At 44.7% G+C, this 15,675-nt stretch overlaps 1 protein-coding gene and 2 long non-coding RNA genes across 6 annotated transcripts; 1 reads left to right on the top strand and 2 right to left on the bottom strand.

Annotated features, from left to right (window-relative positions):
* The first annotated feature begins 812 nt into the window (after positions 1 to 812).
* Positions 813 to 5,331, top strand: LOC136060456 (uncharacterized). The gene is made up of 3 exons (XR_010623359.1): positions 813 to 1,102; positions 3,473 to 3,585; positions 4,951 to 5,331. It is a non-coding gene; the product is annotated as an uncharacterized LOC136060456 (long non-coding RNA).
* On the bottom strand, positions 1,918 to 4,563 carry LOC136060455 (uncharacterized). Its single transcript, XR_010623358.1, has 2 exons — positions 4,315 to 4,563; positions 1,918 to 2,468 (listed from the first exon to the last, which is right to left on the bottom strand). It is a non-coding gene; the product is annotated as an uncharacterized LOC136060455 (long non-coding RNA).
* A 2,480-nt stretch (positions 5,332 to 7,811) lies between the features above and the next one.
* LMO2 (LIM domain only 2) lies at positions 7,812 to 14,919 on the bottom strand. 4 transcript variants are annotated; one of them, XR_010623357.1, is made up of 5 exons: positions 14,565 to 14,919; positions 13,985 to 14,162; positions 11,313 to 11,528; positions 10,036 to 10,287; positions 8,723 to 8,799 (listed from the first exon to the last, which is right to left on the bottom strand). XR_010623357.1 is itself a non-coding variant. In XM_065754995.1 (4 exons), exons 1-4 carry the CDS (start codon positions 14,599 to 14,601, stop codon positions 8,580 to 8,582), a joined length of 651 nt encoding a protein of 216 aa, XP_065611067.1. In that variant the 5' UTR covers positions 14,602 to 14,864; the 3' UTR covers positions 7,812 to 8,579. The 4 variants fall into 4 exon arrangements, 3 of the variants coding, with proteins under 3 accessions (XP_065611067.1, XP_065611068.1, XP_065611069.1); XM_065754995.1 differs by lacking the exon at positions 10,036 to 10,287 and having other exon boundaries at positions 7,812 to 8,799; positions 14,565 to 14,864; XM_065754996.1 differs by lacking the exon at positions 10,036 to 10,287 and having other exon boundaries at positions 7,812 to 8,799; positions 14,243 to 14,681.
* Positions 14,920 to 15,675: the final 756 nt, after the last annotated feature.

The following is a 15,675-nucleotide window of genomic DNA, read 5'->3' as shown; positions in this document are numbered from 1 at the left end:
TTACTCTGGGTTCATTTAATGCAATTAGGTCACTGAAATTCTGTTCATTTACTAATATGCCTCTTACAGCTGCCACTGAGAATACGAGGCCCCAAAGAAATGTGTACTGTTATTATACTGCTAATATTATTTCTGCTTTTCAATGTGCAAAAGAGAGAATAAGTTCAGGGCATGTAGGAAAAGCAAGGCAATGAAGTTTGTTTAGAAGTTTGATAATCTAAAATTAGCCATAAACCACAAGTGGCTGCAACAAACAACATGTAAGGAGTAAGGGAAAGGAAATTAAAAATGGGAGCTGGATCATTATGCAGAAACTTCATTGAATCAAAGGAACATGGAGATAGATCAGTTGTCCTTTGAAAGGTGAGGGATTTACGTAGGAACTGATAAGCAAATCACTTTTTCAGCCTTCACAGGAGTGAAAATCTCAGATGAGATTTGAAAGATGCTGGAATGGTAGCTATAGGGATCGGAGGCAGTGAAATGTGTATGTGAACAAACTGAATATTACGTATGAATGAGCTTGTTGGGCATTTTAGTAACAAATGGGATTTCTGTCAGCATACAGCTTCAGGCTTTCTTCTGACTGAATAAAACAACTGTTTTTAAAAAAATCCCCTTCTTTTTACAGCCACGCATGCACAAACAGTGACACCCTTCTTGAATCTCTCACACAGTGGGAGATTAGCCATGGCAACTCCAAGGTCAGCTGAAGTCAAATGCAGCCTACAGGCCAGCTTTGGTATCCCCAGTGGTCAAACCAACAGACTTTATGTCATGGTTACAGTGGAATGCAAGGAGCAGCTGGAGCTTACACTCAGCTTTCTGCTTCTGGACCAGATGAGGTGTGAAGAGCATAGTAATCCAGGCAGATCCCTTAGTGCAGAAGTTTCTGGATGAATTAGACCCTCATAACCTCTTGTGTATGAGCCCAGCAGGTCCTGGGGCAGAGATGAGCTAGGGAAGGTGTACTGTGCTGATAAAACTGTGGTCCAAAGATTTGGAATTATCAGGTGGCCTCATATGGCTGCTCTCATCTACAGTGGCTGCCCAAGATTGTTACCAGGACGCCTCTGCTCCTTCCCTGCCTTGCACTGGTCAGGTCTGAGTGACTCCATGCTTGTGTTCTTTATTAGCAATATAAGTAAAACAAATAAAAAGTCTCAGACTCCAAGCTCTGTAACGGCGCTCAGGCATTTATTTATGTTTGCAAAGATATGAATTCCAATTAGAGTGTAATTGTCATAGTCTTTGCCTTTTTTATCTTTTTTTTTTTTTTTTTCTATAGAGGAAGGGCTCCATGTTAACACAAACTGACATAACCAAGTTTTATTTTTTTCCTGTGGTTTCTTAGTTCTGAGTTGGTTTTCCTTTCACACAGCGTACTTTCACATCAATCAAATGAGAGATATGACTAAAAATATAAACATTTATCCATGTAATTTTCAAAAAAACCTGCTTACTTTACAGAGCATAAATAGCATAGAAAGATACAATCCTTACCTCCAAAACCGGACACATTAAATTAAGTGAGCAGTACAGACCAGAAACTCAGTGCAGTGAGTACCCAGTAGGTGCCTCCATCAGAGTGTGTGCATCTGTCCATGCTGGAGTAATGCTAACGGGGAATAGCTTTGAGGAGTCCACAGGAGATCATCTGTGCATGCTCCCAAGACAGCTAATTTCAAATTTAGTCAAAAAAGCTTTAATTACGTTTTGGGAATATACATTATTTCATGTGCTTACAGTATTTTCACTCTGTATGATTCATCCTAAAGCATGTGTGAAAGACCCCGATGAAAATAAGCTTTTTCATTTGCCTAGAAGCTCTGAAAGTCTTTCCTTGCTTGAGGAAAATGGAGAACGATCGTGTGCCCCTTCAAAAATTCTGCTACTACTGATTCTTTCACACCTGAAAAAAGCCATCTGTATGAAGCAGATAGCGGCTCACTTTTCAGCTCCACATATTCTCTCTTTGGGTTGTTAGCTGAGATTCTGAACAAGACGACCACTAGCTGCGGTTCCAGCAGTGGGTTTTTGGCTCTGAACACCTGTGCTGCAGGAGAAAGGCTGAGCCCAGTGAACATTCGTCAGATGACGGCAACAATAAATTAGTGAAGTGTTGAGCCGGATTTGAAGAGGTAGTGCAAAGATAAAAGACTCCCGAAACCCTTTGCAATTCCCTTAGTCATCCATTCCCACTGAAGGCTTCTCTTTTGAAGTTTCCAGGAAGCCTCACGTGCCCTTTGCTCGTCCTTTTGGTAGGAGCTCTTATCTGCCTCATGCAGACCCAGCCACTTTTTGCTGTACTACTCAAAACCAGTTATTACAGGATAAACAAACTGTGTTTGCTGATGCATGTTCTCGGTTCCCTTATCAGCTGAACAACACGCTTCTCATGCACGTTGGGTCAAACTCGCTGCTGGTCCAGCTCCAAGAATTCCTGGGGAATTCAGCACTCACACCTCCTGTTAGGGAAACGCAACCATGTTGTGATAGAATATTGTCTTACAAGTAGGCCTAGAAATTCACAGTGTTGCGAAACATCCTCAGGTGGATAATTCCAGGTTTCATACATTTTATTAAGCTAGCAACATGACATCTAAGCAGTTTTTAATGTAGCTGTCAAGATGCTGCAAGATACTGTCAGGTCAAAGAGTATATGTCTCAGTATAGAACTTCAGTCTTATTGAGATCGTCTCTTTAAAATAAGTGTAGACAAGTAAGTAGTCTGTATCTCAAAAGTGACTTACAGGTGTTGTGAAATGCATCGATGATGTTATCTGACAAGATATGTAAGACAATTGTTTTATTTTTATTTTATTTTGTTTTATTTTTGCAGAAATAACCATGCCCACAGTAACAGTGGGGAGTCAGGATCTCAAGAGCTCAGACTGCTGGAGCCTGAAGCTAGGGGCTCAGCTGTTCACCACCCAGGGTCCCAGCCCTAAAACATTATTCCTCTGTCAGCACTGCAGGACAGTGACTGGTCGTTACTACCCCAGTCATACTGGAGCAGCATCCCTCCTTGCCCACCTATTTCAGCACCTCCACAGAAATAAAACATCTTGCACTCCATCTACCCTCGGTCCCAGGCTTCACTGACCTACACCAACATACACGTGTAACCAGAGTACCTCAGAGAGACACCAGAGATGGTCAGGAAGCACTCAGCAAATAGTATTCAGTCTGTCATTAGAAAAGAAATATCCCTTCCCTAAAAATCTTAAATGGGATTTTCATGTGTTGTATGTTTTCCTCCAAAAATAATAATAGTTTGAAAACCAAATTTGTAATAGGGTAGCAATGCAAAAAGAGTTTTTTGATCATCCCTCCTTTACTGTTTGTGAAGAACACAGAGAAGGGGGCTTGAAGAGATTTTGATTATTACCTGAGTATTACTGCAAGCAGTGAAATGGTCGGTATGCAAGGAATAAACCGTAAACATCATCAGGTGCATTTCTTTTAGCAGAAGTTCATGAAGTTTTACCACCAATGACCAAATGTCTCCACGGGCTGTTTACTCCCCATCCTGCACTTGCAAAATGGTCTGTGCTTAGCTCTGGAGACCTAAGATCTGCTCATGTTTAAGTCTGGTTGAGCTGCTGCGCAATTTTAAGTTGGTCACCTCAATCTTGGGCCACAGTTTCCCTATCTATGGAGTGGAGTAGCTTAGAAAGGGAAGAGACAATGTATCGCTGCTTGCAAGGCACTTGAAAGGCATTGAACAGAACGTGGTTCACTGCTTCAAAATATGTTTATTAACTAACGGGCAGAGATCTACCCGTATGTCAAGAACCTTTCAGAAATATGCCATCTCATTAGACTGGCACAAAACAACCCCCAGCAGGAGGGAACAAGTTGCTTCAAACAAGGTTCAACTTTCTGCCAGCTTAATCGTCCTCTCATGGATAGACTTGTGAATCTTAATTTAATTACCATTCCTTAAATGTTTTCTGATATCTTATTTCAATCTCTCTGTTCTATGCCTTTTTATGGTTTCTTTTTTGTTGTGGGTCTGAGGAATAGATCATTTTTTCCAGCGTCCATTAAAATTTCCATTGCCTGCAGTGCAATAAAAGAGATGAACCTGCTGCAAGAGAAATAAGCTGATGCTGCACTGTCTTTTTAGAGCAACAAAAATCTTTATAGATTATTTTTCCAAGTGTCATGAATCTCCTTCAAAGTCACAAGTCACTGTTATCAATTAATAGACTTAATAGTCTCATTTTCAATTCACATTCAGGCCATGCAGAGGCTGTGCTCATCCTGGCAGATGGTTGAAAGCTTTGCCTTTCAGAGATAAAATGTTACCTTGTACATGGGGGTAGTGAGGAGGGGGGCGATTCAGGAGCAGAAAGATGTGTTAAAGTGCAGCACCTGAGGCCTTCTTGTTTTCTGAATTTACAATCTCAGGCTGGCAGTCGTATAAATGAGTGATGCTCTATGATGTTCTCTTCCAAGCAGGCTACGAAATTGGCAGGGAGTCTTCGGTTTTGTGCTGATGTGTCCAGAATTCCAATAATTTGATTCTTGGGTATAATAACAATTGGAGGCACAGTATTACCTTGAGAACAGAGAGGGGAGAGTCAGCTTCTGTATTCTGTATCGAATTAACAACCGATTCCCATTTACTCTCCCTGCTGAAAACTCTATTATGCAGGGTTCTTATTGCCCTTATTCAAGGACATGGAATTAAAAAAGTAATATTGATGGTAATGCTCTCATTTTCCTACCATGACATTGAATAATGGGGACAGAGAAGGGAAATCTTGAGGGATGACATGCCTTTTAAAATACTGATGCTGTTGAAAACACATAAAGGACGATGTATTAGAATATCAGCTGATGAAGTCATATTCAGATTATCATGCTTTTTCGATGGCTTTAAATAATTTTTGCTTTTATTTTTCACTGTTTTCTGAATATTTTATTTTCTTTTCATTCTAGGAGAGACTCCCTGCTGTATGAAGTATACTTGTGAGGATGGAGGTGAAGCATTGGTTAAACCAGCTCCAAGGGAAACCCCTTCTCCCTCCACCTGGATCCAAAGAACAGAAGTTACACATGACTTGAGAGCAGTATGACTTATGCAGCGGGCTTGAATAAATGGTAACTCACAGCAGTGCGATGAATGTAACATCATATGGGGATTTGACAGCAAAAGAAATGCTAGGAATGACTACAGCATTTTGTATTCCTATACTTGGTAGATTTTTTTACCTTTTTTTTTAACCTCTTCCCTTTGTTTGTGAGCGTAAGTCGTCTTCTGTGATGTCTAAGTGTTTATCTAACTAGGAAAAGTCCATCAACAGATTGACATAATTATACATGCAGTTATACTATTGCTTATAGGCACAGTTATACTACTGCTCAAGTGGAGACTCTTCTCCTGGCACAAAAATTTGTCTTCCAGTTTAGCTCAATCCTTTTCTGAAGTTACCTAGACTAGATAAAATAGGTGGTCTTGCAACTAAATAAGAACATCCACACTGCAGAATCTTTCCATTGCAAATATATTTAAGTTTAAAAGGACATTCTGAAATGTTTTTAAGAGTAAATGAGAATATCTCCATTTCACAAGTGAGCAATGGAGAAGCTGAATATTTAACTACATTGCCAGACGTTACACAGGAAACACTTGATGAGGTGGGGACAAAACACAGATCTTGCTTTCCTTAGCACAAAGCCTCTCTGAACTATGGACATTATTACTTCAACACAGATGATCATGAGGTCCCTCACACTGTTTTCAGTCAGAACTCTCTCTGAGGTGGAATGGTGGAAATCAGCTCTGTGGTATGTCTGGGAACGGTTGAAGACTACTCTGTAAAAGGGTTTAGGGAATAAATGTCTAAAGTCTTCTCTGTAATGACCTCAGTTGCTCCTGATCACATCAGTGCCATCTTTATACCACTGTAATTCTGCCGTTTCAGTTATTCCAGTGTCACTTCTACCATTGCGCAGCGTGAGGTCAGAATGGGACTCAAAACCTCTTCATAGCAGTTCTGAAAAGTCAGAATCACTGCCCACTTTGCCAAAGTCCCTGGCAGTGTCAGGATCACTGGCAGAACACTGCCTAGTCTCTGAAGTACGCTCCATGTATTGGAGCAGACTTCATGCTCCCTGCTGTAACACATTCCCTTCGATGTCTGCCTGTCTCAGTATGACACTATCATGAGGCTGTAAGGTGTGCAGCTTTACTGCTGATTGCTGTCATCTGTACATTTTTCTTGCCATTAACTTGTAGACGTTAATGAAGCTGTAAGCACTCTTTTCTCCTCTTGTACTGTAGTGCTGTCAAGGTTTGCTTTTTCACTGAAAGGAAAAGAGTGAAAGAAGAGATCCCTGAAAGAGACAGAGGTCCCTGAAAGAGACATTACAATAGGGCATGATGACCTGGAAAGCTTTAAAGGTATCTGCCTTGAAACTGTTTTTATGGACTTGTCTGACAATGCAGTGCTCACTGTGTGCTCCTATGCACAGACCCCAAGAATGACTGTGCACCTCACCTAACAGGGATATTGAGACAGAGTATTTGCAATGAGCCACTGGGCGTGATGAAAGTGAAAGCTGGATGTTCCTTGTTCTGGGTACATGGCTTTCTTGCATATGCTGGCAGGGATGCATGTTACGCTAAGAGCTGTAATTATAACAGCTGCCTATGGCCTCCAGAGGTCAGCATACCACTTGAGAAGAGGAAAATCACAGAGGACTCAAACGGCGCTTTCTCTTTTCAAGCGTGAGATCATGTCTCCTGTATAGTTTTCAACTTCAGTGGCACTAAGATTTAAAGCTTTTTGTCCCCAGTGCTTCCTGTGACAACAAAAGTAAGGAAAAAAAAAAAAAAAAAGAGCTCTCAGGATACAATACGAAGTGTTGCCACTAATTAGCACTTCTAGAAACATGAGAGATCCCTCAGGTAACCACCTTACTAAAACGAATAAGACACAAGATAAGATAAGATACCCACATCTTTAGGTGCTATTGCTTACATGTTGCTACTGAAGGGGTGAAAGGACTTAACAGCTGTCTTCTGAGTTGATTGCCAGGCTTGTTCCACTGTGCTATAAGCTCTATTTTTAATATGTGTAAAAAGATTAAACTGCTCTCGTGACACTCTTAAAAGAACAGAGTGGAACCAGAAAACATATAGACATGAAGAGGATCAGAAGTGTGAAACAGCTCTCACGCAGGAAGGAACTTAGACTATTCATCCCCACTTCCCTGTTCCCACTGCTTGTCACTGTTAGAGTAAGATTCCAAATGGCCACTTCTGCCTGATCAGGAATAGATCTCCTGCTTTTTATATTACTATAATGCCAAGAAAGTTCCTCCTGCTTAAGAATCAAGCCATAACAGTTTTTGCAGGAAGGACTTTGGACTTAATTCTTTCTAAACATTAGTAAGTATCAATTGTCTTGAGTCATATTATACTGGTTTCAATGATCTGGACCAAAATCAGGACGTAACCCTACATGACTTCCTCTAAGATCAGGCAGCTTCTGCTTCTGCTGCGAAGTAATACTCAAATGTATTTCATGGCATCAGCCAGCCTCAAAACATCCTTATCAGCACCTAAGGGCTGACATCACACAATATTACCCAATTGTTCCTCAGTATGAAGAACTCTACAAAGCTTCATGAGACTGACTGTTGTTCTCCTGTTGCTGCCTTGAGACTCGGCCTTAAGTGAATCCAGCAAGAATTAGATGTAGTCCAAAAGAAGAAACCCCGCTACAGAAAATAAAATGAACGATGCAAACAAAATATCCAGTTCGATTTCCAAGAAAGAAGTAATAACACACAAATCTTCTGTCATTTTTATTAAAGCTGCAGAGTCTTACTACACACAACAAATATTTTATCGATATAATCTAAGTTAATAAAATAGTTGAACAACTCTTTAGATTTATATCTGTATAGAAATGATCTATGGAACATCTCATCTTGAAACAGCAGTGCCTGAAAAACAATTATTCAGCAGGACTTTTCTGAAGAACAGTTTGGGACTAGATGCACTCTTCATTCTCACAGAAAAAAAAAAAAATCCATGCAAAATAGCCCTCCACCCTCTCCGTCCTTCTCTCCTATCCCAAAGCCTTAATGAATGACCACATCAGTGACTGGCCCTTCTCTTCCAGTATTCCTCTTCACATCTGCATTAGGAGATGACGTCTAAACCGAGTAACTAAAAGAAGTTGAAAAGAAAAATCAATTGCACAATCCTAATCTGCAGGTGACAAAGTCATAACATCTCTTTACAGAAGTCACTACTGTTTTTCCAGTTATGAGCATTCATTATCTCACTGTGTTTTCTCCCCAGCTCTTGCTTATCTGTCAGTTGTTGTCGATACACCTTTGTTAGCAGAAGTCAGTCTATCTACTATTGCTTCAGTCTCCCTTCTTCACTTATATTTAGTTTAGATTCTACGTAGCACTGCCTGAAAAGGGCCTACTCTGTGGTATTTCCCCCCAATTTTAGACAAAGTGCATAGCTCAGGTGGTTATCTCCTCACTGCAGCTATGCGTCTGCGTTGCCTGTGAGATGTCCTTCATAGACATGAACCATCTCTTTGCTATATCATTCCATTTATCTTAGTCCACTCGTAGATGTCCTGTTCGCATACTATGTCCGAGTTGATGAGGAGATATCTGTCCCCAACACAGAAGTGTTTCTGGCAGGCTGCACATTTGAAGCATTCAAGGTGATACACTTTGTCCTTCACCCGCATGGTCATCTCATAAGCCCGAATCCGTTTGTCACAGGAAGCACAGAGACCATCTTGGCCAAAGAGCCTAAAACAACAACAGCAGAGAAGTAAGTAGAGTTCTTTGCTGAAAAGGTGTGGAAAAAAATAGTCAAAACAGGAACACAACATCAGAGCATTGCCTCATTAGTCATACTGTTGCCAAGATACATAGCAGTCACAGGGAAAGCTCGAGCAGAACTCAAACTTTAGCAGTACCAAAAACTGAGGTAGAAAGTCCAAGGTCTTCACCTATTTCTAAGGTAATTGAATTCTGTGATCAACGATATTATCCTGAAATGTTGAGCAGCTTCAAGCAGAGCAAAGGTTCATCAGAACATAGCATAAAATTGTGTGATGCTAATACTTTCTCTTATACAATCAACAGAAATTAACTTTCAGTTGATAAATCTTGCCTATCTTCAGCTGCTGCTATTGTGGTTTATAGGAAAGAGTTACCGCATTATGACATAGCTATGATTTAATATTCTACTGTCTGCATTCATTGCTTCCACATTTGAGATTCTTTTGAGCTCTAATATTTCTGTATTCATGAAGTCACTCCTGCTGAGTTTCAGGATACATGCTAAGACCTTCATGTACTCACCCATCCCAGACAATTATATGTTCTGGACTGCTCTTTTGAGAGCAGATTGAGATTCCCTGCTGAAATCAGTATGATATTTTCTATTAAAAGGAGCCCCTAACAAACGCACCATGTATGTATCCCCTTCACAGCATGTGCCAGCATTCTCAGCTGAAGCAGGGCAACATACTCAGCCATGTGTGATGACAAAATGGACAGCAGCATTTCACACAGCCTGCTGGTTACAGAGTTTGTAAGTCATACCATTAATAAATAAGGGGCATATATAGAGTACGTACATATATAACATCATAGAATCATTTAGGTTGGAAAAGACCACTAAGATTATCATATATATTCTTATAAGGAGGGAGAAATCCTATCACTTGTGTAAAGAATACACTCATGGACTTTGGCTTTCCATACTAATTTCAGAAAGATTTTGTCCACCCCTTTACACCTCACATCTGTGCCTGCTTCATTTATCCTGAACTGGAAACGGAATGCCTATTACAGACAGCTCTTTAAGCATAGAAGATATCATTTCTTTAGTCTACCAGGAGATGTCAGTGTCTTCTACCCAACAAAAGTAATAAGGTTACACAGACGTTGCAAAATATCTCGTTAATAATGAAAGATATTATATTATATTATTAAATAAACAAAAACGTTTCATCTCATGGCAAGAAAATACATTACTTGTGACATATCTTCTATTGCTTCCATTTTAAGACAAGAAGTATCTGGGAAGCGTAGCTAACACTGGTTCATTGCTGGAACATGATTTCTGCTGAGTGTTTATAAGTGGTTCCCTTTCTGCCAAGCAAAATTCCCATCAGCAAGTTCTGGAACACAATGGCTAGGAGCTCCTCTGAGATGTTTTAATTTCTGTAGACTTCAGTAAGGTAGCTGAAGATACGTACAATGTCTTTAGCCTGTTGCACAAGCTTCCTGCAACGTTAGGGATACAAATGGTATACAGCCAGAACAGCAAAGAGCAAAACACTTTTCTTGTAACTGAGAACATAGAGATGATTTATTAAGGATTTTTGTGAATTGTATTATTTTCAGTTTAATCCTTCTACTTAAAAATTATGGCAAATCAGCCAGGGAGATAGATGTTGCTGAAAACTCCACTGGGTCCAACTTAGCGGGACTAAACTTCCCCGTAGCAGCTGCAGCTCCACACCACGCGTCCAGTGCATGATATCCTTCTGCTTGAAGTGTTCCCAGTAAGTTACCAGTGATGCAGAAAAAGACATGGATGGATCCATGTACAAAAGGCTGTCACGTCAGAACCAAACAACTACAGCGGTCCCACTGCTTGGAGGAATCAAGCATCTCTTATAAGGCTGACATTACCACATCAGGAAAATGAATTGAATTCAGTTACCTTGGATACCATGTTCTTAAATGAGAGAACGAAATGATCTTTCATCTGTAGCCAATCTCGGCACCTGTTTTTATATAACTTTCAGCTCCACAGCAACGCCTGGAATGGCACAGAACTGCTTAAAGCCATTCTGGGGAGCTGGCTTGCAGTCAGCTCGGGCGGGCAGCTCCTTGCTGAAATTCATCACTGCTTCCCAATCTCTGCTTGGCAGCACCCCACACTGACATGGCTTAGTTGGCATCCAGCTATCCAGGGAGCAGCAGCACTGAGCAAACCCTATTTCTCTCTAACTCTACATCTAAGACTAGCCAAAATGAATTATGCATGATTCTTTGTTCAATAGCTGTACATTAAATTAATAGCTGAAATGGTAGAACACAAGGGCAGGTGAGTGGAATAAGTTGCCCAACGACGTGGTGGATGCCTTGTCCCTGGAGACACCCAAGGTCGGACTGGACAGGTCTCTGAGCACCAGACCTAGCGTTGGTGTCCCTGCTCCTAGCAGGGGAGGTGGACCAGATGGCATTTAAGGCCCCTTCCAACTGCAAGGATTCTAAGGGAAGCAGGCTGGGAGGCCGCATACCTGAGATAGTCCCTCCGGCAGAGCTTCCTGCCCAGCTTGTAATACAGCCGCCGCCCCACCTCTCCCAGCCGGCACCCGCACAGGTCGCAGCTGAGGCAGTCCTCGTGCCAGTACTGGTCGATGGCCTTCAGGAAATAGCGGTCCCCGATGTTCTGCTGGCAGCCCCCACATGTCAGCAGCGAGGGGGGGATCTGCAGCACCTCATCCACCGGTTCCCTGCAGACGAAAGGAGTGTTGGAGAAGAGAACACGCAGTGAGAAGAAGGAGGAAAAACAAAACTAAGCACAGTAGCAGATGGGTCAGGTGAGAGCACAGAGCACACTCTCATTTTATCTTCCAGTGGAGCCTTCTAACACGAGAGGAGCGAGCAGGACTTCGCACTTATAGGGCTTTGAAGAGATTGGGATAACTTCAAGTATAAGGAGCTAATAAAAGTAGCCAAGTATTTGCTAACTTGTTTTATATTTGTCTCCAAAGGATAACACGTAAACGTGAAGGTCTCTTTACCACCCAGGACTATTCATTACTGTAAATACCCCTACAGTGTTAATAGAGCATTGGTGGCAGCGTAGATCTGTCCTTTTCTCTGCCGAACAAACATGAATTGCTCATCACGAGGCTTAACCCATGCAGCTCTTAAAAATATATTTCAAACAACGTGAAATCACATTTTCATGTGATTGAAGATGGCACTTTTACAGAAACTTTTTTCAGAAAGGTGCCTGGATTCATTATTCCACGGAAACGCTAGTGGAGTCCGTGTGGGCCGATGGATACCAACAACCACAAGTCCTACGAGTTCTTATTGTATTCTGTTTTCCAGTAAGACTGTTTTGCCCACGACACACAGCCAGGCTTTAGTTTCCATTAAAAAAAATGCTTTGGTTTTTTTCCACAGTATTTTTAAGATTTAATTCTAAATGTCTGTAAGCAACTGAATGAACTCAGACAGCACCTGGATCTACCTCTAACTTACTGAAGAGCCCCATAACGCATTTGTGCATGCACCCAAAAGTACACAAGCCCATCCTGTAGACCCAATGCTTGTGTATTTAGGTTTAACTGCATTATTGGATCATGACCAAAGAGGCTCAGCAGGAGGCAGAGCAGAGCCCCAGACTGTTTGGGGCTCTCAGTCCCTCAGTGTTGTGTCTCTCCCTCTGGCGGACACAGAGCCACTGTGAGAGCAGAACCAGGCTGCTCCAGGATTCCAGCAGGCAACAGGAGAAATCCCATCGCTGCTGCCTCAAGAAGCTCCATACAGTCTATTTACTGGGTCGGCAGTTTCCTAGGCAAAAACGACTGGAGGAATGACAACTGGTCAACAACTTCTGTGCTATGAAACTGATCCTGTAGCTTTCACGAGCTGAGCCCAGGGATGTGACGAGACGACATGCTCAGCCCACTGCTTTCCCAGTGCCCAAGCTGCTGGGCCCCAGCAGTGATGCCTGAGCTCTGCGAGATCCCACTGAAATTCGGGAGAGCATGGGCTGTGAGCAGGAGCAGGCCCTGCTTATTCCAAGCTGTCTCTTTTGAGCCCCGTAGTTCCTTTCCCAGAGATGGGCTCCGTTTGGATGAGCTCTGTGAGCCTCCCAGCAGAGCACGCAGCTGCAAGGAAATGCACCTTCGTGCCCCTTATTGGCCATCATCAGAAACCTGAGATTGCAGCCCCCAAATATTTTTGTCTCACAGGTTCTGGGAATCACAAGGCAGCTCTGTAACAGCATCACTTCTTCTGATGTCCACATCTCTATACGCCAGCAAAGCCAGTAGGGCACAGAGCAGGAGAACAAATAAATACTGCTCAAGTGCTGCAGTGCAAATTGGATATCAAAGATGATAAAAGAAAAAACGTAGCACACAAAACATCAAACGCAACGTGGCAGGAATTGATTTAACCCACATCGGGGATGGTTCCCGTGTGCTCACTCGCAGCTTCAAGAGATGGCATTTTAATATCTCACAGGAAGCAAACCTCGGATGACCGAACTTAACTAAGAGCAATGTTTTAAGCGCTATCTGAAAAAAGATTTTCTCTTTTTCGCTCTTATCACGATTCCAGACGGGTGTAAGTGCAGCTACGAGGGCGCAACGCTGTTTCACACCGAGCTGCCACTGCCCCTCGCAAGGACGGCGTCGGCATGCGCGGGAGGGCTGCACAGAGCCGGCTGCAGGAGGGGACCTGCGGGTCGGTCCCTTCCACCAACGTTAAAAACCAGGGAGGGAAATTGTCCCCACCTGCACCGCGGGGTCCCACCGCACGCCCTCTGCACAACACCTCCCCCAGCAAAGCCCCTGAAAGTTGCAAAGCGCCTCGCGTTGTGCAAATGTGGAAGTCGGGCACCCGCAGATAACAGCTCCGACCTTTCGCTTATACTCGGGGAAGCGAGCGGGGCCGGTCCGGGGACCCCGGAACGGCCACCTCCTTCGGCTTGGGCGACAGCCCCGCAGCGTGTCCCGCAGCCCGGGGACGGCGAGAGGCGACCGGCCCGGAGCGGAGCCCGCAGCCGCGTACCCATGGGGCCGTCCCGCGCTCGGGCTCCGGCCCCGGAGTCTCTCGCCGCGGAGGGGTCCCCGCGGCTGCCGAGGGGCGCGCGGGTCCGGCCAGCTGCCGTCGGTGGCACCGCGAGGAACGGAGGGGCGGGGAGGCCGGGAGAAAAGAGGCCACTTACTCGGAAGGATCGAGGCTCTTCCTCTCGATGGCCGATGACATTGGCAGGGACGGCTCCTTTGTAGCGTGCCTGTGGTGCGATCTGCCCCCGCTGCCCCCGCAGAGGCCGTCTGCTCTCGACGCCTTGTCACCGGCCGCGCTCCCCCTCCGCCCCCCAATGACATTCACAGGATTTCCTCCTGCAACACCAAAGAGAGAGACAAACGCGGGCTGGGGCGGCTGCCGGGCTCCGGCGGCGGGGCTGCCCGCGGGCTCTAACCTCCCATCCTCGCCGCGCTCCTTCTGCGCGTCGGGCGGCGGGGCCGCTCCCGCGGCTGCGGCTCTGCGGGCGGGCGGGATGCGGCTACCGCGGCCACCGCTGCCCGCCCCACCGCTGCCCGCCGCTCTCCGGCTCCTGCCCGGCCGCGGCTCTCAGCTCGCCCCGCGGAGCCGGGCGGGTGCTGCGGCCGGGGAGCTCGGCATCGCTATTAGTGCTGCGCGGCGCGGCCCCGGCTCTCCGGTTTCATTTCCTTTTTCCTGATCACGATTCAAATACAATAGAAGGAAATCACGCTTAAAGAGACAGCTGCCCGTTTCTTAACTGGACTCCTGGGGGTTTAGCAACACAAACAGCAGCATCACGACTCGCTCGGCTTCTTAAAGAGACAGAGCTCGGGCTTCCCGCAGCCGGGGCTGCGAGCTGACGCTGCGTTTTCGCATCACGACGTCACTGGAGCGGCACCGCATCGCTGTGCGGGGCGCCCGGGGAAGTGCGAGACCCGAAAGCATCCGAAGGGCTCAGGGAAACCTCGTCCGGCTCCGAGCTGTGGGCAGCCCGGCCCCACGCAGAAGCACAGCGGCTGTCACGCTCCCTCTCCTCGTCCTCTCCATCCCCTACACACGCACATGCCCGCGCCACGCACGTTTCGCTACGGCACCGAGAGATCAGGCGCTGGGTCGGAACTCAAGCGCTGTTATCTACCTAGAGTGCAAATCAGTCAGCTAAACCGTGCTTCCCTCGTATCCCGTTGTGTCCCAGAGTCACTGGTCGCCGGTGTCTGTTTCCAGACGTGCCCGGGTTCTCGGTAAGCACTATAACAAATTTATATCTTGATGCTGCTTGGTGTTAATGAGCTATAAAAGCTCGAGAGTACAGTATTGATCCGCAATGAATCACACGGAAGCTAAAGATGAGAAACTCATGCCTGAATGTCTCTATTTCCACTCCCATCCTTCCTCCCCCTCCTCTCCATCAGCACCGCACCTCCCGGAAAGAGCTGATTTACAGGGCCAGAGTGAAAACTATTACAGTGGTTATAGCATTTTCCCAGTCTCCGTGGCATTAGATCCCGGCGGCTGCTGGAGGCAGAGCCCCGGCCGAAATGAGCCGCTCCCCCCTCTAATTCCTTCAGAAACAGTAAGAAAAGATCTGCAGTAAAGCACCAGCAGAAGCATTTCGTTTCTATATTAATTCCCAGAACAGAAATACATTTGATGTCTATTTTTATGAGTACGTTTTAATTTTTTCATCTTTTTGGCACCGGGGTTATAATAACTGAAATACTTTAATGAGCCCGATCCAAAGATTAGTAACGTCAGCAGAAGGACTGTTATTAATTTCAAGGGCTTTGAACTGAGTTCTCACAACACTTTAGAGCCATCACTGGTCATTAGAACACATCTTTCTTATTCTATAAAAGAATTATCTCCAAC

Source organism: Cyrtonyx montezumae, unplaced genomic scaffold (assembly GCF_038088225.1).
Source record: "Cyrtonyx montezumae isolate F1298 unplaced genomic scaffold, pur_monq_1.0 scaffold_10, whole genome shotgun sequence".
NCBI classification, from domain to species: Eukaryota; Metazoa; Chordata; class Aves; order Galliformes; family Odontophoridae; genus Cyrtonyx; species Cyrtonyx montezumae.
This window is presented reverse-complemented; position numbering and strand designations above follow the sequence as displayed.

Bases quoted from the DNA above. Each gene is read 5' to 3' on its own strand.
- LMO2 (XM_065754995.1), bottom strand. From the start codon at position 14,601: ATGCTGCTGTTTGTGTTGCTAAACCCCCAGGAGTCCA. The intron at 11,529-13,984 runs GTAAGTGGCCTC...TTTCGTCTGCAG, and splicing joins AAGAGCCTCGATCCTTCCGA to GGAACCGGTGGATGAGGTGC. The intron at 8,800-11,312 runs GTATGCGGCCTC...TTGTTGTTTTAG, and splicing joins TGCCGGAGGGACTATCTCAG to GCTCTTTGGCCAAGATGGTC.